The 25,263-nt window shown below is 63.7% G+C and overlaps 4 protein-coding genes across 4 annotated transcripts; 3 read left to right on the forward strand and 1 right to left on the reverse strand.

The window, feature by feature from the left end:
• Window positions 1-42: 42 nt before the first annotated feature.
• Window positions 43-1,869, forward strand: LOC126636225 (insulin receptor substrate 4-like). Its single transcript, XM_050308206.1, has 3 exons — window positions 43-1,051; window positions 1,151-1,255; window positions 1,336-1,869. Exons 1-3 carry the CDS (start codon window positions 521-523, stop codon window positions 1,501-1,503), a joined length of 804 nt encoding a protein of 267 aa, XP_050164163.1. The 5' UTR covers window positions 43-520; the 3' UTR covers window positions 1,504-1,869.
• Window positions 1,870-2,101: 232 nt separating this feature from the next.
• CAMP (cathelicidin antimicrobial peptide) lies at window positions 2,102-3,816 on the forward strand. The gene is made up of 4 exons (XM_050308218.1): window positions 2,102-2,278; window positions 2,806-2,913; window positions 3,028-3,111; window positions 3,669-3,816. The coding sequence occupies exons 1-4, from the start codon at window positions 2,102-2,104 to the stop codon at window positions 3,777-3,779; spliced, it is 480 nt and encodes a 159-aa protein (XP_050164175.1). The 3' UTR covers window positions 3,780-3,816.
• Window positions 3,817-9,935: 6,119 nt separating this feature from the next.
• LOC126636204 (zinc finger protein 8-like) lies at window positions 9,936-14,144 on the reverse strand. Its single transcript, XM_050308157.1, has 5 exons — window positions 14,050-14,144; window positions 12,704-12,830; window positions 12,025-12,099; window positions 11,609-11,707; window positions 9,936-11,403 (listed from the first exon to the last, which is right to left on the reverse strand). The coding sequence occupies exons 1-5, from the start codon at window positions 14,065-14,067 to the stop codon at window positions 10,412-10,414; spliced, it is 1,311 nt and encodes a 436-aa protein (XP_050164114.1). The 5' UTR covers window positions 14,068-14,144; the 3' UTR covers window positions 9,936-10,411.
• A 3,165-nt stretch (window positions 14,145-17,309) lies between these two features.
• LOC126636123 (zinc finger protein 777-like) lies at window positions 17,310-25,096 on the forward strand. The gene is made up of 8 exons (XM_050308025.1): window positions 17,310-17,348; window positions 18,287-18,544; window positions 18,635-18,761; window positions 19,672-19,842; window positions 20,221-20,493; window positions 20,654-21,037; window positions 21,666-21,764; window positions 22,366-25,096. The coding sequence occupies exons 1-8, from the start codon at window positions 17,316-17,318 to the stop codon at window positions 23,406-23,408; spliced, it is 2,388 nt and encodes a 795-aa protein (XP_050163982.1). The 5' UTR covers window positions 17,310-17,315; the 3' UTR covers window positions 23,409-25,096.
• The last annotated feature ends 167 nt before the right edge of the window (window positions 25,097-25,263 follow it).

Consider the following 25,263-nt stretch of genomic DNA (forward strand, 5'->3'; position numbering starts at 1 on the left):
TCACGCTTTAGAAAGGGAAAAACCCACCCAGGAACTTTGGGATCTGAACAAAGTTGTTGCTCGTGGCACCTTCTCTTCCCCAGGACTTATCCTGACGTTCTCCATGTGTAGAGGAGGCTCTGATGAGCTGCTCTCCTGGTGTTCCATCATCCCTTCTCCCTCCCACATCTCCTACCCAGGATTTGTGTCCATGGATCAAATCCCCTTGGAAGAGCCTCAGCTTGGGGCAGGTGATATCCCACGGGATTCCAGGGTGCTGCTCCCAGGTGATCCCAGGGGATTCTGGTGTCCCCCAGCCGCTCTCCTTGGGATTCCTTCCCCAGGGATTCTTTTGCTTTTCCATTGTGGATGAAGCAAAGAGGAAGGGGAGCTCCTGGCTCCAAGGGGGACAGGAAAATACTGAATTTTGGGGAAATGAGCCCCATTCCCCCAGGGAATGCAGCCTGGGAGAGCAGGATTCACCCAGTGCAGTCCTGGGTAAATCCAGGGTTCTTGAATCCAAGGAAATCCTGGTGTTAGGATGAATCTTAGCAGGGTGGGAGAGATTTCAAAAACCCAAACTAATGTAAAGAAAGCAGGAAAGGGAGGGGGGCTCCTGGTTCTATTCCCTGGGAGCTGGGAGGATGCTCTCGCTCCCGGCTCGGGAGGAGCAGGACAGGGGCTGTTCCCTCATGCCAAGAACTGGGAGCAGGCCCAGGGAAGGGGCCGTGGAGGGGGATCGGCCCTGCCGAGCTCCGGCATCGCCGCATCCCCTCCAGGTCCGGCTGCGGGCCAAGGACAACACCGGCAACCCGAGCCCTTCCCACCGAACGGGGGGCCCGCGTTTACCCTGGGGCCGGGGCCGGGGGGCCCCGAGGCGAGGGCCGATCCCGGGAAGGGGGAGAATTCCCTGCTCTGCCGCTCCGATGGCGCTGCTGTTGGGAGCGGTGCTGCTGGCGGCGGGCGCCGCGATCCCGCCGGGAATGCCGGCCCCCGCGACCTGGCCCGCTCCGTGCTGGAGACCCACGGGCAGGACCTGCGGCTGCTCAAGCTGCTGGGAGTCGCCAGGACGGTAGGAATCGGGGGGAAAAGGGGGGGACAGGTGTGTGCCCCCAGCCCCCCATCCCGGGGGGATCCCGGGGGGATCCCGATGGACCTTTTCTCCCGGCAGAGCTTCGACTGGGGAACCCACTTCAGCATCAACTTCACGGCGCGGCAGCCGCCCTGCCCCAAACCCCCCCCGGACCCGCGGGGCTGCCGCGGCCGCCCGGGCAGGGTGAGCTGGACGGGGGTCCCCAGGCGCGGGGTGGGGGGCGCAGGGGGGTCCCCGGGGCGCTGAGGGTCCCTTGTCCGCAGGTGCAGCGGTGCTCGGCCCAGGTGTCCGTGTTCACCTTCCTGCCCGACGTGCCGCTGTCGATGGTGGAATGCGGCCAGGAGCCGGTGAGGGCTCCGGGACCCGCACCCTGGGGGGGGGACACACGCGTGTCCCCCACTTTGGGGTCGGTTTGTTGGGTTCTGGAGTGAAACCCACCTTATTTCTCCCCACAGCCCCCGGTGGCAGCGCCCAACCCCGCTCCCCTGGCACCCCAAAAACCTCCGGCGCCAACCCAGGTCACTCATCCTCCTCATCCTCCTCCTCCTCGCGGCCCCCCCCGCGGCCTCGCCCCCAGCGCGTCCCCCCGGGGGCCCTCCCGCCGCCCCCCGGCCCCAGCGGAGCTGGAATAAAGAGATTTGGGGTTAGATGTGTGTGTGTGTGGGGCTGACACGGTTTGGGGGGCCCGGAGGGGGCACCCCCGGCGTTGGGAAACAGCGATGGGGCAATTTGGGGTTGTGCAAGCCCGGGGGGCACCAACCCCGCCCCTCCCACAGGGCTCCTGGACCCCCAACCCCCCGTGCCCAGCCAAGGGGCTCCAAGGGATGGGACACCCTGGGAGTCCTCCGGGGGTGATGTCACCGCCCACGCATTGGGACACCGTGGGCTCCGTGACCCCAAAACAACGGCCAGCCTGTGGGTTGGGGCCGCGTGTTTCCGGAGCGGGCTGGGGGACAGCCAAGCCCGGGGCGGGTCCCCAACCTGCCGGGGAGGATAAAAGCGGCGCCGGGGTGGCCGTGGGGGACAGGGATGGCGAGCCCGTGGGCGCTGGTGCTGCTGGTGGTGCTGGGGGGGGCCCGTGCCCTCCCCGCCCCGGCCCCCCTCGCCTACACCCAGGCGCTGGCCCAGGCCGTGGACTCCTACAACCAGCGGCCCGAGGTGCAGAACACCTTCAGGCTGCTCAGCGCCGACCCCGAGCCCGCCCCGGTGAGTGCCCCCCACTCGGGACCCCCACCCCTCACCTATGACCCCCTGTTCGTGATCCCCCAAACTCCCGGTACCTGACTCAGACCGCCCAGCGCTCATCTCAAACCCGTCCTGGTGAGTCCCCCACTCGTGACCCCTCTTTGTGACCCCCTGACTCGAGGTACCTGACTCAGGCTGCTCAGTGCCAGCCTCAACCCTACCCCTATGAGTGCCCCCCACTCGGGACCCCCCACACCCCTCCCCTCACCCTCTCCCTATTCCTGATCCCCCATCCATGTTCCCCCACTCGTGACACCCCAATCAGGCTGCACAGCACCGACCCCAAGCCCACCCTGATGAGTGACACTCCCACTCGAGACCCCTCCCCTTCCACTCTTGACCTCCCACTCCCCCTGCTCATCACCAACCCCAATCCCCTGCCCTGGCATTGCTGCCCCACTCGTGACCTCCCTCCACTCCTGAGCCCCCCGGTTGTGGCCCTCTCTCATGACCCCCACCCGTGTTCCCCCCCCACTCGTGCCCCCCAGGGCGTGGAGCTGAGCTCGCTGCGGGAGCTCAACCTGACGCTGATGGAGACGGAGTGTGCTGCCAGCACCCGGCCCGACCCCAACGACTGCGACTTCAAGGAGAACGGGGTGAGGAGGGCGGGAGGAAAGGGGGGGACACGGGGGGTCCCGGTAACCCCTCCGTGACTCGGGGTGTCCCCACTAACCCCCCCGTGACTCCGGGTGTCCCCGTGTCCCCCCCAGGCCATCAAGGAGTGCTCGGGGTCGGTGCAGATCCTGCAGAGCTCCCCCGAGATCGACCTGCGCTGCTCCGACGCCTCCTCCGACGTGAGTGGGGGGCTCGGGAAGCACCTGTGGGTGGGGGTGTCTGTGTCTGTCCCCCTGCCCCACATCCCCCCCACAAGGGACCCCACGATGGCGGTGGAGGGTGGGGTGGGGCTCCGGGAGGTCTCAGGTGGGAGGTCCTGGGTGGGATCCGGGGTGGGGTCCTGGGTGTGGGCCCTTGATGTGTGTCCTGGGTGGGGTCCTGGCTGCAGTGACCTGGGTGCAGGGTACTGGATGGGGGGGGTCTCAGGCGTTGGATCCTCAGTGTGGGGTCCCGAGTGGGGACCCCAAGTGTTGGATTCTGGATATGGGGTGCCAGGTGTCCCAGGTGTGGGGTCCTGGGTGCAGGGACAGGGCATCCCATGGTGTGGGAGCACGAGGGGTCTGGTGCGGGGTCCTGGTGGGGTCTTGATGTGGGTCCTGGGTATGGGGTCCTTGATGTGTGTCCTGGGTGGGGTCCTGGCTGCAGTGACCTGGTGGGTGCTGGGTGTGGGGTCCTGGGTGTGTTCCCAAGAGGGGGTCCCAGCACCCCTCCCCTGACCCCCCTGTCCCCCCCACAGCCGGTTCTGGTCCAGCGCGGCCGCTTCGGGCGTTTCCTGGGCAGGATCCGGCGCTTCCGGCCCCGGATCAAGTTCAACATCCACGCCAGGGGCTCCGTGGGCTTGGGCTGAGCAATAAAGGGCCAGGAGAGGCCGTGTGGGCACCGGGATCCTCCTGCCTCTGTCACACGGGAAAGGGGGGCACACGGGGGCTGCTCCCCCACACTGGGGCCGTGACCCCGCAGGGAGCGGCAAGAGAAGGGTCGGGGGGGGTTTCAGATCCCAAAGGGAACCCCATGATGGACCCATGGGGATGGGGACAGTGGGGGTGAAGGAATGGGGGACTCACAGACCCCTGTGCCCCAAAAGTGGTCAGAGCAGGGTCGTGGCTGCAGCCTCTGGGGGTGTCCCCTCCTCTCCCCCCACCATTCCTGTGGGTCTGTACCCCACACACCCCGTGGGGATCCCACGGCTGGGACAGGATCCCAGGGGACCCCCAAGGTGTCCCAGGATCGGGGGGGGCAATCCTGGGGCACAAGTCCTGTGCCAGGATGAGGTCCCAGAGCCAGTGGTGCCCGTGGGGCTAGGACAGTGCTGTGCCCGTTTTGGGGGTGCTGACCCCACTCTCCCCAAACTGAGACCCGCTGCCATCAGCATCATCCTCCCCTCGTGTCCCGAACTCCCTGAGTGGCAGGAAATGGCACAGCGGGGCTGGGAAGCAGCTGGATTTGGGGGAAGGGTGTCAGGGGGGTCCTGAGGTGGCAGAACCTCCAGGGGGGGTCTCTGCCCCTTCACAGCCTGGAAGAGGTGGGGGGGGACCCCAAACCTGCCCCACTGAGTGCCCCCCACTCGTGACACTCCCCACTCATGGCCCCCCCATCCCCAGGGTGTCCCCAGCCCTCGGAGCCCCTTGGCTGGGCATGGGGAGGTTTGGGGGTCCCGGGAGCCCTCGGGGGTCCCCAGGGGGGAGCAGGGGGAGGGGGTGGCACAGAGACCCTCAGGGTGACACCGGGATCGATGCAGGGACGTTTATTGCCAGCAGAGCACCCAGATGGGGGCACAGGGTGGGGGACAGGGCGGTGCCCCCTCAGGGTTTGGGGACCTGGAGGTTGAGCTTGTCACGGATCCAGATCCGACTGCACTGGAAGATCCTCTGGAAATCCTCTTTGATCCTGGCAAAGAAGTCCTTGACCTTGGATCTGCTGGATCCGGCCGAACTGGGAGGACCAACAGCAGTGTCAAACTCTGAGGGGATGGGGAGGGGGTCTGGGGGAGCCGGGACCCCCATCCCGGCCCCTTCTTACCTTGGTGGGAGCCTTCCCACAGGAGAGCTCCACCGTGGGCTGCTGCTCCTCCAGGAACACGGAGCCCTGGCACCAGGTCAGCGACTGCAGGGACACCGAGGGGACACGGGACAGCCTGAGCCCCCTCCCACTGATCCCAGTTCCTCCTGCTGATCCCAGTTCCTCCCACTGATCCCAGTCCCTCCTGCTGATCCCAGTTCCCTCCCGCTGATCCCAGTTCCCTCCTACTGATCCCAGTTCCTCCTGCTGATCCTGGTTCCCCCTCCTTGATCCCAGTTCCTCCCGCTGATCCCAGTTCCCTCCTACTGATCCCAGTTCCCCCCCGCCTATCCCAGTTCCCTCCCACTGATCCCAGTTCCCCCCACTGATCCCAGTTCCCCCCGCTGATCCCAGTTCCTCCCACTGATCCCAGTTCCCTCCCACTGATCCCAGTTCCCCCCCGCTGATCCCAGTTCCCTCCTGCTGATCCCAGTTCCCTCCTGCTGATCCCAGTTCCCTCCTGCTGATCCCAGTTCCTCCCGCTGATCCCAGTTCCCTCCCACTGGTCCCAGTTCCCGGACGGAGCCTCACCCTGAGCCAGCGGCTCCTGCAGCTCCCGGTGTCCGTTCCCGGGGCCCTGCACGTGGTCTCCTCCAGGACGAAGCTCAGCTCCTGCCGGCTCCGCAGGTCCGAGGGCTGGGAGAGGGGACAGGACCCATCAGGGACCCACCACCCGCAGTGCCCCGTCCCACAACGGGCCCGATCCAGCCCCAGGAGGGGCCACATCCAGCCTGGAATGGGCCCGGCTCAGCCCCGACGTGGCTCATCCCTGTGGGGGTCAGACCTCAGAGGGGGTGGATTTGCCCTGGGAAGGGTGGGATCCAGCACTGCCTGAGCCTGGGAATGGGGAGCTGAAGAAGGGTGGGATCCAGCACTGCCTGAGCCGGAGCTGTGCTGGGAATGGGGAGCTGAAGAAGGGTGGGATCCAGCAGTGCCTGAGCCGGAGCTGTGCCGGGAATGGGGAGCTGAAGAAGGGTGGGATCCAGCACTGCCTGAGCCTGGGAATGGGGAGCTGAAGAAGGGTGGGATCCAGCAGTGCCTGAGCCGGAGCTGTGTTGGGAATGGGGAGCGGAGCACCCACCCATCCGGGCCGGGGCTGGGCCTCCCGCAGCCGCAGCACGTAGGGACTGACGGCCCTGGCATTGAGCAGCTCCACGGCCGCCCGAACCACGGCCTCGTAGCTCACGGTGCCGGATCCCGGCGGGGACGTCGGGATGGATCCGTCCCAAACCTCCGTGGATCCGTCCGGCCCCGGCGTGGAGGCTCCCACCAGCCCCAGCAGCAGCAGCAGCAGCGCCCGGCACGGCCCCATCCTGCTCCTGCCTTCTGCTCCCCACCGGGCTGGAAGGGCTTTTATGGGACCTGCCGGGGGCGTTCCCGTGGGATGTGACACCGGGACATTCCCAGGGGGGTGAGTCTGGCCAGGAGCCCAGGCCAGCCCCCACAGGTCACTGGGGACGGGTGTAGGGTCAGCTGGGGGTCAGCAGGGGAGAGGCCACAGGGTTTGGGGTCCCCCTGCCATGGAGGGGACAACAAGGACAGGGTGACAGTGACAGAGAGACACGACGTGGCCCTGGATGGCCCAGAGCAGGATCTGTCCCCTCTTCCAGACCTGGGGAGCTTCACCCTGGAGGAAACCACGTGCCAGACCCCAAGAAACGGCCCTCGGGGGTGGCAGGAGCTGCTGGCTCGGGAACTGGGATCAGCAGGGGGAACTAGGATTGGTACGAGGGAACTGGGATCAGTGGGGGGAAACTGGGATCAGCAGGAGGGAACTGGGATCAGTGGGAGGGAACTGGGATCAGCAGGGGGAACTCGGATCAAGGGGGGGAACCAGGATCAGCAGGAGGAACTGGGATCAGCAGGAGGGACTGGGATCAGCAGGAGGAACTGGGATCAGCAGGAGGAACTGGGATCAGTGGGAGGGGGCTCAGGCTGTCCCGTGTCCCCTCGGTGTCCCCGCAGGCGCTGACCTGGTGCCAGGGCTCCGTGTTCCTGGAGGAGCAGCAGCCCACGGTGGAGCTCTCCTGCGGGAAGGCTCCCGCCAAGGTAAGAAAGGGCCGGGATGGGGGTCCCGGCTCCCCCAGACCCCCTCCCCATCCCCCCAGAGTTTGACACCGCTGTTTGTCCTCCTAGTTTGGCTGGATCCAGAGATCCAAGGTCAAGGAATTCTTTGCCAGGATCAGGGTGCTTTTCCAGGGGTTTTTCCAGTGCAGTCAGATCTGGATCCGTGACAAGTTCAGCCTCCAGGCCTCAAACCCTGAGGGGGCATCACCGTGTCCCCCACCCTGTGCCCCCATCTGGGTGACAGGAGGGGGGAGCCGGGGGGGGTCGGGCTCTGCTCCCAGGGAACAGGGACAGGAGGAGAGGGAACAGCCTCAGGCTGGGCCGGGGGAGGCTCAGGTTGGATACTGGGATAATTTCTTCCCGGGAAGGGCTGTCCAGCCCTGACACAGGGATGTGGAGTCCCCATCCCTGGAGGGGTTTCAAAGCCCTGTGGATGTGGCACTTGGGGACTTTGATGTGGCACTTGGGGACGTGGCCTCGGCAGTGCTGGGGGACAGCTGGGCTGTCTCAGAGCCTTTTCCACCCCCCCCAATTCCCTGGCTCTCCGAGGACACATTCCTGCCCCAGGCCGGGGTTTTCCAGCCCGGGGCTGATTTACAGCTGATTTACAGCTGATTTACAGCCTGTCCCCCGGGGGGGGGAAACAAGGGGGGTTTGACCAAACAGCTCCCCGGGAGCGGCCGCCCTGCCCCAGGCCCAGCTCCAGGAGGACACCCGGATCCGGGATCCGTGTCCCGGGAATGACCCCCGGTCCAACCCCCAGGGCCACGCGGCAGCTTCGGAGCCGGGATCGCCGGAGGCCCTGGAGAACGTCCCGGTAAATCACAGGGACACAAACACCCGGGGGGCACCGGGAAGGCCCCAGGGAGGGAGGGAGGGTGGCAGTCCCAGCCCTGCAGCACAACGCGGGGTGACCCAGGAAAGATCCGGGTGCCACCAGGTCGAGCCTTCCCCTGGAGAAGGGACCCTGGGTGGGATTATCCTGAACCACATCCAGGTTCATCCTCTCCCTGTTTTCCAAGTCTTCTGCACTTCCCTCCAAATTCTGTGTGATTCTGTGAAGTTCTTCCCAACTCCCTCCCAATCCTTTCCAGTTCCTTACAAATTGTTACCCATTCCTTTCAAATTCCCTTAAAATTTGTCAATTCCATCAAAATTCCTTCTAATTTCCCTCCAGATTCTTCCCCATTCCTTTCAAATTCCCTTCATATTCTTAAATTCCTTCTGAATTTTTTCAAATTCCAGATAAATTCCTGACAAATTCAATTCCTTCCCAATTTTCCCCTATTCCTTCCCAATCCCCTTCCAATTCAATTCCTCCCAAATTCCTGCCCAATTCCTTCCAAAACTCCTCCATTATTCCCATTTTCCCGACAGATCCCTCTTAGGGTTTAACAGTGAGACAAACAGCCACAAAACAGATTTGACATATTTAAATTTGATTTTTCAGCACCTTTGCCAGCCCTGAGCCAGCTCCAAACATCCACAAAATCCTCAGAGGCAACTTTGGCAATGGAAAAGGCAAAATCTGGTGATTTTCCATGGGGAAGTTTCTATTCCAAGGTGAATTCTGACCCTCCTTCCCCCCACACCGCCCAAAACCAAACACTGACCCCTGAGCTGGGGAAATTCCTGCTCATAAATCCATCCCTGGTTTATTTGCCATTTATTTGTCCCTCCCCATTCCGGAACGCCCACAGGGCTGTCTTGGAGTCGTTCCCAGGGGAGCCGTCAGACACTGGAGGGGGTTCAAGGTCCTTCTCATCCAAACCACGCTGGAATTGTGGGATCTGAAGGGGGGGCACGGCCGGGACATCACAGAATGGCCTGGGAATGGTTTGGGCTGGAAGGGACCTTAAGGATCATCCATGGGCAGGGACACCTTCCATTGTCCCAGGCTGATCCAACCTGGCCTGGGACACTCCCAGGGATCCAGGGGCAGCCACAGCTTCTCTGGGCAATCCTGTGCCAGGGCCTGCCCACCCTGACAGCCAGGAATTCCTTCCCAACATCCCATCTATCCCTGCCCTCTGGCAGTGGGAAGCCATTCCCTGTGTCCTGTCCCTCCATGCCTTGTCCCCAGTCCCTCTCCAGCTCTCCTGGAGCCCCTTTAGGCCCTGCAAGGGGCTCTCAGCTCTCCCTGGCTCCTTCTCTTCTCCAGGGGAACCCCCCCAGCTGTCCCAGCCTGGCTCCAGAGCAGAGGGGCTCCAACCCTCAGAGCAGCTCGGGGTTCTCCCCCGCACTCTCTCCCGCCGCTCCCTATCCCTGTTTCCCGTTCCGGAGGAAGCGGTGGGAGCGGTTCCCATGGCAACCGCGGGGGCGTGGCCTCACCGTAACTGCTCAGCGCGCTCTTCCGGCTTAAGCCCCGCCCCCGCACTGCGCGTCCTCCCCCGGACCCGGAAGTGGGGCGTTGTCGGCTCTCACTGGGCGCCGCCATGTTGGGGCGGCCGGGAAACATCCGGGCCGGCGGCGGGCGCTGTGATTGGCGCAGCGCGGCACGTGACCCGCGGAGCGCGCTCCCATTGGCTGGCGGTGCCGCTGCGGCGTCCGCGGCGGGCGGAGGGTCCGGGCGGCCCCGGGGATGGGGACAGGGATGGGACCCACATGGAACAGGGACAGAGCGGCTCCCCGCCTCCCCCCTCCTGGCAGGGATTGCAGAGCCAGAAGGTCCCCCCTGAGCCTCCTTTTCTCCAGGCTGAGCCCCCCCAGCTCCCTCAGCTGCTCCAGCCCCTTCCCAGCTCCCTTCCCTTCCCTGCACACGCTTCCTCCTGGCTCTTCCCATAGCTGGACTCAGGGTCCATCCCTGTGACAGAGGTTTGCTGATTGGTTTGTTTCACCAAAGAAGTTTAATGGAAAGATGGGAAATATGGGAGTGATTGGGCCCATCCTGTCTGGAAAACACCAATCAGCCACCAGTCAGGAAGGACAGGAGATGGGAATGCCTTCCCAGTGCCAGAGGGCAGGGATATTGGGAAGGAATTCTTCTCTGGGAGGGTGGGCAGGCCCTGGCACAGGGTGCCCAGAGAAGCTGTGGCTGCCCCTGGATCCTTGGAAGTGTCCAAGGCCAGGCTGGAGCAACCTGGAATAGCGGAAGGTGTCCCAGCCCATGGGAGGGGTGGCACTGGATGGGCTTTAAGGTCCTTTCCAATTCAAGTGTTTCCATGATTCCATGACTCAGTTCTCCCCTCTCTGTTTTATTTCCTCCTTTGACCCACACTGCTCCTCTCCTTTCCTCAAAGCCTCCCCCTTTCCCACAGGCCCCACACTCCCAGTTTTCCACCCCTGCCCTGTTCCTCCTCCCAGATCCCCCCCTGGCAGGTTTCCCCAGGGACTCCGATCCCTTTTCCCTGGAAGTCACAGCTGTTCAATCTCCGCCACGTTGTCGATCTGGATGATGATGGGCCAGATGCTCTTCCCTTGGGTGAACCCCTGGAGCTCCAGCTTCCGGCACACGGATTCCAACATTTGTCCGACCGTCTGGACCACCGCCTGGAACACGCCCTGGAGCGACGCCACCTCGGCTGTCCCGCATCCCGCACATCCCTTAACGTCCCCCTTGGCTCCAAGATCCTGGAGCCACTGGGTCCTCGGAGCCTCCAGAGGCCTCACTTTTGTGGCCTGCGTGTCCATCGTCCCCCCTCCGGCATTCCCGTCGCTCCGGAGGGCGCCCGGCCCGTCCCGATCCTTGGGAATACAACTCCCCGCAGGCGTCCTGTCCGTCCGAGCGCGGCAGAGGGAGCAGCAGCTCCGGGGCGCGGCCGCCCTCCAGTAGGGCCGGTAGGAGCGCAGGATGTCCCTGGCCCTGCGGAGGATCCCATTCACGTGGGGTCGCTGCCCCAGCAGCGGCCGGGCAGCCCTGGCCCTGCGGCTCCAGGCGCAGCAGAACCCGCCGTGCGTCCAGCGCCTCTGGGAATAGCTGTGCTCCCCCGTGGAGCAGGGCCCCGGAGCGAAGCAGGGCCTTCCCAGCCTGCTCCGCAGGCAGTAGCTGTGATCCTTCAGCACGGCCTTCCTCAGCTCCTCCGTTCCCAGCTCCCACGGCTCCCAGAGGGGCAGCGCCTCCCCCGAGGTGTGTCCGTGGCTTTGGCTGCTCCCAGGACTCCTCTCCCCGGGGTCCTCCCACGGCTGCTCCCGAGGATCCGTGTCCTGCTGTTCCCCCGTGGAGTGAGGCGGGAATGTCCCGCTCTGGGGTGGGTTTTCCGTGACTCCCTGTTCATCCTCTACTTCCTCCTTCACAGGCCACGTCTGGGCTTGGCTTCCCATTCCGCCGGCCGCTTCCAATGGGAATTCGCTCCTTCCCTCCCCACAGCCCAAGTTCTGAACCTGGAGACACCCCAGAGTGCGCCAGCCTGCCGGGAGAGAGGTGGGAAGTTCTTGGATTCTTCCTGGCCAGAGCAGGGAGAGGGAAATGCCTCCTCCCCAGTCTGGAGGAGCCCACATCCAACGTCTGCTGGACACCGGGAGAGTCCAGTGGTGGGAGAAGATGGGAGCAGCACCAGGATGGGGCAGGAGCTCCTGGGGCTCAGGACAGGAAGAGGAGGGATCAGAACTCACCTGGACTTGGGGGATCTGGACCCTCCTCCAGCCCAGGACTCCCACCAGGTGTGGGCCACCAGCTGGAGAGCGGCTCCTCCTGCCAGCTCCTGGTGTGTCCTGAGGGAAAACAGCAGATTGGCTGGGAATTCCATCTGCTCCACAGCCATGGGGGTGGAGGAGGGAGCCCTGTCCTTGGACCTGCTCAGAGGTGACTGAATGGGGGGAAGTTGCTCCATGAGAAGAGGGAGACAAGCAGATCCACAGCATCTCCTGAGCCTCCATCTCCCCCCATGGGGAGGGAATGGGGGAGACCCCCCCAAAACGGGCAGCGAGGAGCAGGAATATGGACAGGGATGAGGTGGGAACACGGGGATGTGCCGGTGACGCAGAGCTTGGAAGGAGCTGCTGCTCCAGGTGGGGATGTTCCTGCTCACCTGGGGATGGGCAGATCCAGGGCTCTTCCCCACGCTCCAGCCGGTGCAGGATGTCGGGTTTGGGGCCTGGATAACCTGGGAATGGGACACACAGTGTTGTCCCACTCCCAGACATGGGAATAAACTGGGAACACGAGAAAACCAAAGTGTGGGACAACCCGGCTGTGCAGAAACACCTCCAGGACGTGGGAAAACAAAGGAGACGCTGCTGGAGAGGGATTTATTCCCAAGGCTGAAGGCAGAGCCCTGATGGGAGTGTGGGAACCACCTCCCAACTTCACTGATGGGTTTTCCCAGGCAGGGAATGCCTCCTGCTCATCCCAGGGCCGGGATCTCCCTCTGCACTCCCTGACCATCCCCAGGATGACAATTCCAGAGCTGCTCAAAACCAGACCCAAATGCTGCTTTTTCCAGCACTAAACTCCCTGATCAGCCCCTGTTAGAGAAAATTCCTCATGGAAAAGGTTGTCCAGCCTGAAAGGATCCCCTGGAGAGATTTCAGCACCGTGTGGATGTGGCACTTGGAGACAGGGACTGGCCTTGGTGGTGCTGAGGGATAGCTGGACTCGGGGTCTCCAAAGCCTTTTCCAACCTCAGTGCCTCTGGGATTCTGAGCTGTGGAAGCCGCTGAGGTGAGACCCGCTGAGGGAATTCCCGCCAGGATGAGCCACAGGGTTACCCAGGGATGTCAGGAGCTCATAGGTGTCCAACACAACGTCCCGGTACAGCTCCCGCTGTCCCGCCTGGAGCGAGTCCCACTCTGCCCGGCCCAGGAACACCATCACATCCTCAAAGGTCACCGGCACCTGCACAGGGAGCAGGGATCACAGCCACAGGAATCACATCCTGCTCCAGGATCACAGCCCCAGGGATCACAGCCTGCTCCGGGATCACAGCCCCAGGGATCACAGCCACAGGGATCACAGCCACAGGGATCACAGCCACAGGGATCACACCCTGCTCAGGGATCACAGCTCCAGGGATCACACCCTGCTCAGGGATCACAGCCCCAGGGATCACACCCTGCTCAGGGATCACAGCCCAGGGATCACAGCTCCAGGGATCACAGCTCCAGGGATCACACCCTGCCCAGGGATCACAGCCCCAGGGATCACACCCTGCTCAGGGATCACAGCCTGCTCACGGATCACACATTCCCACACAAATCACATCCTCCTTCCCAGATTTTCGGTTTTCCAGGTGCTATTCCCGTGCCAGGGGAGCTCCTGGGATATGAGGCCACGGAAGGGCCCCATAGCGGGGTGAATTATGGATCTGGGAGAAGGACAGGCTGGAATCCAGCACCAAACACTGGAATCCGGTACCTCGGGATGTGTTTTCCCACTCCTGCCAGGAGACAACAAGGGATTGGGATATTCCAGGTCACACAAAGCTGGGTGGGATTTTCTGGGCAGCCCCTGGTGACCCCCCATGACCCATCCCAGGAAATCCCTTGGGATCGGTCCCGGAGAGAAGGGTGGAAGGAGGGGTTGGAGAGAGGGAGGGGAAGGATGGGGGGAATGCTGAGGGGGCTTTTGCAGGGTGGCATGGGAGGTTTGGGGGATTTGATGGGGGTGTTGGGTGGGTGATGGGGGTTTGGGGGTGATGAGGGGTGATTTTGGGGCGTGAGGGGGTTTTGGACGGGTGAACTGGGCAGCTGTGAGGGAGGCTTTGGGGGGTAATGGAGGTTTTGGGGGTTAGGGGTGGAGGATAAGGGGGCTGGGATGGGGTGGAGGATGTGCTGGGACACCCATGGGGGATTTTGGGAGGGTCATGGGAGGTATGGTGGGGATTTTGGGGGCAGTGGGGGGTTGGGGTGGGTGATGGGGTGGGGAGCGATGGGGGCTGTGATGGGGCTCTGAGGGGTGGTTTGGGGTGTGATGGGGGTATGGGGGGTCCTGGCTATTTAAGGCCGAGTTCCTCCAGCCCCTGCCCGGGAGGGGCTGTGAGAGCCCCCCCCAAAGACGGGGGGCATCGAGGGCCGGGGCGGTGGGAAGGGCGGCCCGGGGCTCGCCCGGCTCCTACCTGCGCCTGTCCCGCCATGGCGGCCGGAGGGCCGGGGGGCCCGGGGGGACCCCGGAACGTTCCTGGGGGCCCCGCGGCCTCTCCCGCACGCGCTTCCGGCCGAGGCCCCGCCCATCCCGGAAGCGCCGCCATTGTCAACCCGGAAGTAACCCGGAAGTGAAACCCTCCGGGAATGAAATCCCTCCTGGAATGGGGACCCCATCCCTGCCCTGCGGGAAAAGCCCTTCCCAGGAGGGAATTTTCCCCGTGTCCGACCTACCCCTGCCCTGGCACAGCTGGAGGCCGTTCCTGTCCTGTCCCTTGTTCCCTGGAAGCAGAGCCCCCCCAGTCCCACCCCCTGCCACCTGCTTTGAGCTCCAGAGTCTTGGATTCTCCCAGAACCCCCAAAATTCTCGGGAGAATTCTCAGGTTTTCCAGCACAAACTGTCCCGGATCTGGCCCAGCTCCAGGCTCTGGGGTTTTCCACTCTGGATTTGTCCCAGCGATCCTGTGTCTCTGGCTCTTCCTTATTTCCCTCCCTCCCTGATGCTGTGGAAGTGGTTCCCTCTGTTTACCCTTTGGAATTCCCCGTGGAATTCCTCTCTCCTGCCTCCACGTCTTTGGCATTAGAGTCAGAAATGCAGGATCAATCACATCCCATCGTGTCCCAGGGATCAGAGGAGTCAGGATTAGTCCCTGGCTGGGCACGGTGAGTCTGGGTGGGCTCAACAAGGATCCCAGAGTCTGGAATTGGGGGGTTTGTCTGTTGCAGCCATTCCAGGATCTCAGGACTCTCTGTGAGAGGCAGGGGAAGAGCAGGACCCCTCGGACACCACTTTTGGGGGGATATTCCCACCCCATCCCTGATCCAGGATGGTTCTTCCTGTCCCTGGCAGCTCCAGCGCCCATCGACCTCCCGGGGTCAGCCGGTGACGTCCGGGGCCAAGGTCCGTGCGGGACAGAGCTGACAGCTCCGGGACAGCAGGGAGGCGGGAGCAGCCGGAGCGGCTGGAGCAGCGGGAGCAGCGGGAGCAGCTGGATCAGCCGGATCAGCGGGAGCAGCCGGAGCAGGCCATGAGGCTGTGGCTGTTCTGTGCCGTGGCTGCCGTGGCCATGGTGGCTGTGGCCGGATCCGGAGGCAGAGCCGGATCCAGAGCCGAGCTCGGGCACCCGAGGATGGAGGCGCAGGGGAGAGAGGTCGGTGGTGTGAGGAGCAGGGAAAGGCTGGGAATGACGGGGCTGGGAATGACAGGAGTGGGAGCAGAGAGAGCAGCGAGGGGGGAGAACGTTCCCCCACACCGCGGGGATTGATCCGTGCCCCCCATCCCGCTTCCCAGGGGACACCGCTCACCTGCCCAACCCCCAGGACACATCCCTGGGAGAGGCTTTTCCGGCCTCCCCTTCCCTGTGCCGGGAAGGAGCAGGGGATCTCAGGGCTCCAGCCCCTCGGAGTTGCACAACCGGACAGGATCCCACTGGAATGGCGAGGGGAGAGCAGGGGGGACATGGGGGGAGTTCCCTGGGAAGCTCCGTGTCCTGCCCACATTCCCACTGCCCAGGGCTCCGGCAGATCCCAATGCAGCCTCTCCCCCCAGGGCCGGCGGAGGCCGCACAGACCCTGCTCCGGCTGCTTCTCCGTCCTGAGTGAGGTGAGCCGGGATTGGGAATGGATGGGAATGGATCGGGAATGGGGGCAGCAGGATGTGGGACACGGGGCAGGTGGGGACACCCCCCCGGTGTCCGGTGGCTCCGGTGGGTCCCAGACCTGTGTCTGTCCCGCAGGAGTCCCAGTCCATGCCCTGGAATTCCCGTGAGGAGGATGTGGCTCAGCCAGGCAGGAGGGTGAGCACAGAGACAGCCCTGGGATGGGGATGGGATGGGATGGGATGGGATGGGATGGGGTGGGGTGGGGTGGGGTGGGGTGGGATGGGGATGGGATGGGATGGGGATGGGATGGGATGGGATGGGATGGGGATGGGATGGGGATGGGATGGCCTCTCCCTGTCCTGGGATTCTGTGCTGCACTGCCCTTGCTCCCATAGGGAAGAGCCCGGCGGGAGGACCTGGATCTGGCACATCCCGCGGGACACCCTGGCCGTGTCCTGCTGCCGTGACACGTCCCAACAGAGCCCAGCAGGACCCCCGGGCTGGGCAGGGCCCCCTGTGCAGGGCCCCCAGGATGCTCCAAACACCCAGCAGCGCAGCGGGAAGCGACGCCAGAGGCCGGGAGCAATGCCAGGGGCTGGGAAGAGCCCCATGCCAGGAGAGAGCCGGGGGCTCAGCCACCCCCTCCCTGCCCTGAGCTGAGCCCCCCAATCCCTTCCCCCAAAACCCCTCTGGGGGCAACTGCCCCCCTCTTTTCTCAGCTCCCAAATAAAGCCGGAGCACCGGAGGGAGTGGATGTGTTTAGGACACACACACGTGGTGGGTGATTCCTGATGGGATGACCCCACACTGGGGGTGCTGCTCCCAGCCCCACTCCCACCCATCCCAGCCCTCCCTGCACTCCTCACATCCCCATGGATCTCCTCATTGGCACAGCTCAGGTGTTCCTGGTCTGCACTGGGCTCCAGTGGCGGGATACAGGGCCCTGGCTGTATCCCGTGGGAGAGCTGGGTCCCTTCTCCATGGGGTGGGCCTGATCCCAGTGGGCCTGATCCCGCTGTGCCTGAGGATTGCCTGGAGGGACAGCGACCCCCAGGATGGGCAGAACTGGCAGCCCCCTACCCCCAGCTGCTGTGGGACCTGCGCCTGAAGCTGCTCTGGAGGTGTTATCCCCCATCCTGGTGTTCCACATCCCGGTGTTCCCCAAGCCAGTGCTCCGGATCCTGGCACACCGTTCCCAGTGCAGGTGGAGCTGGGGGACCCCTCAGGGCTCCCAGTTCACGGTCCCCAGGGGTGCTGGTTCAGGAGGACTGGGGGGGTCCCCAGGGGTGCTGGTCCCAGGGCAGGGGTCCCCCTGGCGATCCCAGCCCGGGGGTGCCCCTTCGGGGGTCTGGGGCCGTGGGTGGGGACGGTCGGGGGGGCCCTTTGGGGGCCGGCTGCGATGGCCCCGCCTCCTTGGTGTGGCCACGCCCCCTTGTTGTGGCCACGCCCCCTTTATGTGGCCCCGCCTCCTTGATGTGGCCACGCCCCCTTGATGTGGCCCCGCCCCTTGATGTGGCCCCGCCCCCTGGCCGCGGCTCCTCCCGGCCGGCAGGGGGCGCTCGCTCCCGGCGGCGGCGCTGCGGGGGAAGGGCGCCCTCTGCGGGCCCGGCGGGCGGCGCGGGCGCGGGGCCGGAGCGGCCATGGCCACGTCCCGGCGGGGAGCGGGAGCGCAGGTGGCACCGGGGACACCGCGCACGGACACGGGCAGCGGGCAGCGGGGGAACCGCGGGGGAACCGCGCGTGGGGGCTGGGGCTGGGGAGGGGGAAGGGGGGTCCCTGGGGGGGACACTTCAAGGGGTTCCCCCGGGGGCGCTGGTTCAGGGGCGCGGGAGTGTCCCCCAGGGGCGCTGGTCCGGTGAGAGGCGGGGCTGGGGGACCCCTCGGGGGGCTGGACATGGGGGTCCTTTAGGGGTGACAGTTCATGGGGACAGGAGGGTCCCCCAGGGGTGCTGGGGGTCCCTCAGGGCTGCCAGTGCGGGGGTCTGGGGGCTCCTTTGCATCCCGGGGAAGGCAGGGATGAGGTGGTCCCTTAGGGGTGCTGCTTCGGGGTCTGGGGGCTCCTTTGCATCCTGGGGAAGGCAGGGATGGGGGGGATCCCTTGGGGTGCTGGTTTAGGGTCTGGGGGCTCCTTTGGATCCGGGGGAAGGCAGGGATGAGGTGGTCCCTTAGGGGTGCTGCTTCGGGGTCTGGGGGCTCCTTTGGGCACTGGGGAAGGCAGGGATGGGGGGGATCCCTTGAGGGGCTGGTTCAGGGTCTGGGGGCTCCTTTGCATCCTGGGGAAGGCAGGGATGGGGGGGATCCCTTGGGGGGCTGGTTCAGGGTCTGGGGGTCTCCTTTGGGCACTGGGGAAGGCAGGGATGGGGGGATCCCTTGGGGTGCTGGTTTGGGGTCTGGGGGTCTCCTTTGGGCCTGGGGAAAGCGGGGATGGGGGGATCCCTTGGGGGTGCTGGTTTGGGGTATGGGGGTCTCCTTTGGGCCTGGGGAAAGCGGGGATGGCGATGCTCCCCTGGGGGTGGCAGGCAGGCTCTGGCAGATCCCTGCGGGATGGGGGTCTGGGGAACCCCTGGGGCTGCCGGGGGTCCTGACCCCCAAACCCCCTGCTGACCCCCAGGTGGGCTCCCCGCGGCAGAGGGCGGGGCCGGGCGCGGAGCTGCAGGAGCTGCGGAGCCGCACGGAACGCGCCGAGCGCCGGCTCCTGGCCTGCGAGACCCTGGTGGGGGAGCTGGGCAGCGGCCTGGCCGCCCTGGGCACCCTCCTGCAGGGCTACGGGGAGCTGCAGCAGCGCCTGCTCAACCTGGAGAACCTCCTCAAGAACAGGAACTTCTGGCTGCTGCGCCTGCCCCCCGGCTCCCGCGGGGAGGTCCCCAAGGTAACGGTGTCCAGGGGGCTCCCCGGGGCGCGGGCCGAGCTCCTGCGTGCGCGGGGGCTGCGGAGCCAGGCGGGGTCCCTGTGGTTCCAGGTGCCGCTGACCTTCGATGACGTCTCGGTGTATTTCAACGAGCTGGAGTGGCAGAGGCTGGAGCGCTGGCAGAAGGACCTGTACAGGGCCGTGATGAGGGGCAACTACGAGACGCTGGTGTCCCTGGGTAAGGCTCGGGGAGCCCTGGAATGTCCCCAGCTGGGAAGGATCACGGGTCCACCCCCTGGCCCTGCAAAGCCCCAACAATCCCACCCTGCCCCTGAGAGCGTTATCCAAACGCTCCCTGAGCTCTGTGCCCGCTGCCCTGGGGAGCTGTTCCAGGGCCCAGCCACCCTCTGGGGAAGAACCTTTTCCTGACATCCAGCCTAACCCTCCCCTGGCACAGCTCCAGCCGTCCCCTCAGGTCCCCAGTGGCAGAACCACTCCTGGGCTGCCAGACCCTCACTGTTTCCCCTCGCTCCTGCCTGTGAGCCAGGAGCAGCATCCGGAGAGAATTCCTGGAGTAAATAATAACAGTAAAGCAAAATAATTTCTTAGAGAGAAATATCTACGTGGAATTCTGTTCCTCCTGGCTATGGAAGTGGATTCCAGAGCTGGGGAACCATTGTGATGCAGTGCCAGGGCAAGGGGGAATGGCTTCCCACTGCCAGAAGGCAGGGAAGGTTGGGATACTGGAAAGGAATTCCTGGCTGGGAGGGTGGGCAGGCCCTGGCACAGGTTGCCCAGAGAAGCTGTGGCTGCCCCTGGATCCTTGGAAGTGTCCAAGGCCAGGCTGGACAGGGCTTGGAGCAACCTGTGATAGTGGAAGGTGTCTCTGCCTTCCACTAGAGGAAAATGTTCCAGCCAAGGCTTTTCCCTCTCCTTTGAAATTTTAGTTCATGCTCTGTTGGTTGAGATACTTTTCCTGGGTGGATCCTGCCACGGGACCAAGGAAATGGCTCTGCCATGGATGGAGCAGGGATGAGGTTTTTGTGTCTCTGCCGGGGCTGGGGAGAAGGGAGAAGGGTCCCTTTGGGAATCTGCCAGGATGAAGGTGCAGCAGCTCCCAGTAACCCCATCCTCTGCTCCATGGACAGACTATGCCATTTCCAAGCCCGACATCCTGTCCCAGATCGAGAGGGATGAAGAGCTCAGTGACAAAGAGCATCGAGAGCCCACACAGACACAGGAGCCCCCCCAGGCACCAGAGGAGATGAACCAGGCAGAGGAGTCTCTGGAAGATGAAATGCCCATGGAAGCTGGCCCAGGTGGGTGCCAGGAGGAGGTGGCTGTTCCTGGAGATCTCCTGGAGCACTGTGAACCTTCATTCCAAGGGGGGTGTTTGTGCTGTGTCAATGGATCCCATGGAGAAAAGCAGGCAAAGCCTGCAGGAGGGGCTGGGCTGGGGTCTGGAGCAATGGGGCTTCCAGAGACATTCCTGCCTGACGTGGTGGGAAGTGAGGAACTGGGAGCTGAGGTGGGAGGAGGAGGCTGGAGCTGCTCTGCTTGTCCTGCTCCACCCCCGGGGTTGGGGCAGGGAGGAGGTGTTTGTGTGTCTGGCTGGGCTGGGGACAAGGGTCACTTTGGGAATCTGGCAGGGTAAAGGTGCAGCCAAACCCTGACAAACACCTTTTCCTCTGCCCCAGGAGCAGACAGTGCTGTGGCCAAGGCCAACAGCCCATCCCGGATCGAGAGGGAGGAAGAGCTCCCTGACAAAGAGGGTCAGGAGCCCCCAGGGACACACGTTGGGAACAGCCAGGAACACCCCCAGGAACAGACTGGGGACAGCCAGGAACACTCCCAGGAACACACTGGGGACAGCCAGGAACACTCCCAGGAACACACTGGGGACAACCAGAATCATCCACAGACACAGGCTGGGGAGAACCAGAATCACCCTCAGACACAGACTGGGGACAGCCAGAAACACCCCCAGGAACAGACTGGGGACAGACAGAAACCACCACAGACACACACTGGGGACAGACAGAAACAGCACAGACTGGTGACAGCCATAAACACTCCCAGGAACAGACTGGGGACAGACAGAAATCATCCACAGACACAGGCTGGGGACAGACCAGAATCATCCACAGACACAGGCTGGGGACAGCCAGAATCATCCACGGGCACAAACTGGAGAGAGCCAGAATCACCCTCAGACACAGACTGAGGACAGCCAGAAACACCCTCAGACACAGACTGGGGACAGACAGACACGTTCCCGGACACGGACTGGGGACAGACAGACACGTTCCCAGATATGGACTGGGGACAGACAGACACGTTCCCAGATGCAGACTGGGGACAGACAGACACGTTCCCGGACACAGACAGGGGACAGACAGAAACCCCCCCAGACAGGTGCCCCCAACATTCAGAAGCCCCCACAGCCACCATCAGAGACAGAGCAGCAGGAAGAGGCTTCGGGAGAAGGTCCTGTCCCCATGGAAGCGGAGCCAGGTGAGTCCCAGGGGTGCCAGGGGTGTTTCTCTGGCAGTGCCCGTGGCAGAGGGCACAGTTGGTCCTGGTGCTCAGAGGAGCATCAAGAGGGAGGAGTGGGAGCCTTGGGTCGCTGGCACTGGACAGTGGAAGGGGCTGAGGGCCTGGACATGGGAATGCAGCCTGTGGAGATGGTGGAGTGAGGCTGCTCCATGGAGGTGATGGCACATGGCACCTTGGTGTCCTTCTCCCAGCCCTCCCTCTGCTTTTGGTCCATGTGTGACTTCAGTTCCTCCTAACACCTCACAGGCTTTCCTTAGAATCCATGAGGTTGGAAAAGCCCTCTAAGACCATCATCTTCCCCCATCCCCCAGCACTGCCAAGGCCACCACTGACCATGTCCCCAAGTGCCACATGCACAGGGCTTTGAAATCCCTCCAGGGATGGGGACTGCACCCCTGCCCTGGGCAGCTGTGCCAGGGCTGGGCAGCCCTTCCCAGGAGGAATTTTCGCAATATCTAATCCGTGTTGTGGCTCTTGAGCCACAGCTCTCTCCGGCTTTTCCGCACACTCCTGGCAATCTCCAGTTCCTCACACCGGAGCGGGGAGCTCTCCATGGGTCTTTCAAATCCCTCTTCCCTGCAAACAGAACTCCCCATCCTGGTGATGAACGTCATGTCCCTGGGGGACCATCGGCCAGGGATGGAGATGGAGGAGGATCCAGAGGATCCGGAGGATCCCGACACAGGTGAGTCACCCTGTGCTGGGGACATGGGATCTGTTGGATGGGAAGCAGCTCCCAGAGCCCTGATGGGCTGGAAGTGGGGAGGGAGAAGGACAACCATCAGGACATGGGCCACCAGTGACCCATGTCCTCAGGTGCCACATCCACATGGCTTTGAAATCCCTCCAGGGATGGGGACTCCACCCCTGCCCTGGACAAGCCCTTTCCAGGAGGAATTTTCCCAGTATCCGACCTGCCCCTCCCCTGGCACAGCCTGAGGCCGTTCCTTCTCCTCCTGTCCCTGTTCCCTGGGAGCAGAACCCGACCCCCCCCCCGGCTCCCCCCTCCTGTCAGGGATTGCAGAGCCAGAAGGTCCCCCCTGAGCCTCCTTTTCTCCAGGCTGAGCCCCCCCAGCTCCCTCAGCTGCTCCTGCTGCTCCAGCCCCTTCCCAGCTCCCTTCCCTTCCCTGCACACGCTCCAGCCCCTCAATGTCTTTATTGTTCTGAGGGTCCCAGAACTGCCCCCAGCACTGGAGGTGCCACCTCAGCAGTGCCAGCACAGGGACAGGCACTGCCCTGCTCTGTGTCACACCTGGTGACACAAACCCGGTGTCCCTCTGTTCCAGAGGAAGCCTGGTTACCAGAAGATGAAATGCCGTGTGAAGGGGCTTCTCCTGAGAACACGGAGGTGAAGGAAGAGGAGTCCGAGGTGCTGCCAGAGGATTCCACAGAGGGTTCCTGTCCCGGCTTGGAGATACAGAAGTTCCCCAAAAACGAGCTGGTCAAAGCCAAGGGCAAGAAGAAGCCGAGCCGGTGCGAGACCAGCAGCCTCCTGATGGGGAACTGCCGGCGCGGGTACGTGCGGGAATGGTGCCATCCCTGCACGGAGTGCGGGAAGCGCTTCCGCCTCAAGATCAACCTCATCATCCACCAGCGCAGCCACGCCAAGGAGGGGCCCTACGAGTGCCCCGTGTGCGAGATCGGCTTCACCGACAAGCGGCACCTGGACCTGCACCGGAGCATCCACATCAAGGACAGGGCCTTCGGGGCCAAGGTGTGGGGCAACGTCCACCCGGAGCTGCGCGTCCGCCCGCGGAGGGACCTGTGCGGCGGCGCCCCCGGGCTGGGCAACGGCATCCACGCCGGGGGGGCCTGGCTGGGCCAGCCCAAGGAGGAGCCGGACGGAGGGGGCCTGTCCGGCGCCGGGGCCGCGCGGCCGCCGAACCCCAAGACGAAGTGCATGTACTGCAAGAGGGTGCTGTCCTGCTCCGTGTCGCTGCAGCGGCACCTCCGCACCCACATGCGGGAGCGGCCCCACTGCTGCAGCTCCTGCAACAAGTGCTTCACCCGCCGCACCCACCTCCTGCGCCACGAGAAGATCCACGAGCGAGCCCTGGCCGCGCTGCGGGCGGCGGGGAACGCCCAGCCCGCCGCCGCCATCCCGGCACCCCAGCATCCCGCGGTTCCCGGGGCCCAGAGGAACGTTTCCAAGGGGAACGCGAGCCCCAAGCCGACAAAAGTGGGCCCGCCCAACGTGCTCCTGTTGGGAGCGACGCAGCTGGAGCTCCCGGACAAGGACTGCCCCCTTCCCAACTGCGTCGGGAGAGCCGTGCAGCCCGTGGTCCGGCTGGGAACCAGGGCGGCGCTGTCGGCGATGATGCAGAAATGACCGCGGGGCAGATCCGAACTGGGCGTGGCCCCGGAGAAAAGCTGTGAGCGTTGGGTTTGCGCGTGGTGGGCACCGGGGTTGGGAATCTGCTGCGTTTTAGGAGCTTCCCCGAGTTGTAGAAGGAATGGGAAGCACGGAGACCACCACAGAGAGCAAATTGCAGGAGCCTCCAGCGACCCGAAAAGCTTCACCATTCCACTGACTCTTGTGCCTGTTGGCTGATGCTTGGAATTTTGCCAAGCTGACGTGCCTGGGAGATGACCAGGTCAAACAGCAGCTGAGCTCTCTCATTACTTGACACTGGAACTGACCCCTCGCCTTGGGAACACAACTGAAGAGGACAGGGAGAAGGGAATGGAGTGGCAGCCTTCCCAAGGAGCCCTTCGCTCCACCGACCAAGCTTCCTGACCAAGACGCCGGATGAAGGGAGACCCCACCACGTCCTGGCCACGCTTGTCACTCCCCATCCCAGGGAGGAAATCCACCAACCCCTCCAGGAGGCTGGGAACGCCAGAGCTTTGCACTGGAAGATCCATAGAACAAATCAAACCCCACTGTTCCGATCTTGCATATTCCAGGGGTCCTGGCCAGTCCATCAGGGAGTCCACAGCCACTCTTGGGACCATCCTGCATGGATGCAGTCATTTTGGGAATACTTGATGGGTCAGCCAGCCCTGTGCTGCCAGCAGTACCTGATCCTCGTGGATCCGCCACGGCAGCCACCGGCTCCTGCTCCCGCTCTCCCAGCCACAGCTCATCTCCTTGTGCCCCAAATCCCACCGTAACAAATCCCAAGGGAAACCAGTTCTGCAGCTACCTCAGCCGGAGGGGAGTGAGACCTGCCCGGAGGCAGCCAGTGAAAGCCAGGCCTGGCACCGCTCCGGCATCGCCGGAGCCACCGGAACGTGTCCGTGGCCTGAGCCCCACACTCACCCCACGCACTGCTGGTGCACGGGGAACGTCCCTCCCAGTGCCACTGCCCAACAGACAAGCTGTTGGGACTCTTGAATTTAGTTTTCCAGGTGTTTTTTTTGTTTTCTTTGAGTTGTTTAATGTAGTTACCTGACATCCCAAAGTTTCTGTCCCTCTCCACGCAGTGAGGCGGGGACCTGGTTGGCTTTTCCCATCTTTCATTCCTGGCCATTCCCGAGGTGTGATGGTGCTGCTGTGGGAAGCTTTGGGAGCTGTGCCACATCCAGCTGTGCCCCTCAGCTGCCTCCCTGCCCCTGGGAGGGACAGCAGAGTCTGAGCTGCTCCATGGGGACACACACCCTGTCCCACAGCTCCTCCAGACCAGTGTCTCACAATTCCTGCCCCTGCATTCCCAGACATCAGTGGGAGGGAAGCAGGAGGGGTGACGATGGCAGATGAGTCACTCTGTGTTCCCCATAGGATGTGGGGGCGGTTGATGCCTTATGGATTGCATATGGATTACCATATGGATTACCATGGATCTGGCAGTGAGCCCGTGGCTGTTTATCCCTGCGGGGGTGAGATCCCAGGGGATCCCATGACTGAGCTGGTGGTGCCAGCAGGTGATCCCCCAGCCCATGGAGGTGCCGGCCCCTCCTCAGCCCAGCAGCCCCAACTGGGGGCACTTCTAAAGCTGTTTCAACCAGGACCAGCGTTTCCTATGACATTCCCAATCCCTTTCTCAGGATGTGGAATTAATAAAGTATTTGCCTCTATGTCTGGCTGTTCTGGGGGCTGTGCCAGTGCCTGTGGGAACAGCCGGGGCTGGAGAAACTGGGATCAGTCAGGAGAGCTCTGACCAGGGTGGGGAGTTTTTGGAATCACTGCTGGCAGCTCCATCCCTACGGAGCCCCTGGAAGAGCAGTCTGGAAGGATGAGGCCT

The sequence above is a fragment of the Myiozetetes cayanensis genome, unplaced genomic scaffold (assembly GCF_022539395.1).
Source record: "Myiozetetes cayanensis isolate MyiCay16 unplaced genomic scaffold, myiCay2020 scf1, whole genome shotgun sequence".
In the NCBI taxonomy this organism is placed as follows: Eukaryota; Metazoa; Chordata; class Aves; order Passeriformes; family Tyrannidae; genus Myiozetetes; species Myiozetetes cayanensis.

Bases quoted from the DNA above. Each gene is read 5' to 3' on its own strand.
- LOC126636225 (XM_050308206.1), top strand. From the start codon at position 521: ATGAATCTTAGCAGGGTGGGAGAGATTTCAAAAACCCAAACTAATGTA. The intron at 1,052-1,150 runs GTAGGAATCGGG...TTCTCCCGGCAG, and splicing joins TGCTGGGAGTCGCCAGGACG to AGCTTCGACTGGGGAACCCA. The intron at 1,256-1,335 runs GTGAGCTGGACG...CCTTGTCCGCAG, and splicing joins GCCGCGGCCGCCCGGGCAGG to GTGCAGCGGTGCTCGGCCCA.
- CAMP (XM_050308218.1), top strand. From the start codon at position 2,102: ATGGCGAGCCCGTGGGCGCTGGTGCTGCTGGTGGTGCTGGGGGGGGCC. The intron at 2,279-2,805 runs GTGAGTGCCCCC...CGTGCCCCCCAG, and splicing joins CCGACCCCGAGCCCGCCCCG to GGCGTGGAGCTGAGCTCGCT. The intron at 3,112-3,668 runs GTGAGTGGGGGG...TCCCCCCCACAG, and splicing joins GCTCCGACGCCTCCTCCGAC to CCGGTTCTGGTCCAGCGCGG.
- LOC126636204 (XM_050308157.1), bottom strand. The intron at 11,708-12,024 runs GTGAGCAGGAAC...GTTTTCCCTCAG, and splicing joins CTGGATCTGCCCATCCCCAG to GACACACCAGGAGCTGGCAG. The intron at 11,404-11,608 runs GTGAGTTCTGAT...CTCTCCCGGCAG, and splicing joins TCCAGATCCCCCAAGTCCAG to GCTGGCGCACTCTGGGGTGT.
- LOC126636123 (XM_050308025.1), top strand. From the start codon at position 17,316: ATGGCCACGTCCCGGCGGGGAGCGGGAGCGCAG. The intron at 17,349-18,286 runs GTGGCACCGGGG...GCTGACCCCCAG, and splicing joins GGCGGGGAGCGGGAGCGCAG to GTGGGCTCCCCGCGGCAGAG. The intron at 21,038-21,665 runs GTGAGTCCCAGG...CCCTGCAAACAG, and splicing joins CCCCATGGAAGCGGAGCCAG to AACTCCCCATCCTGGTGATG.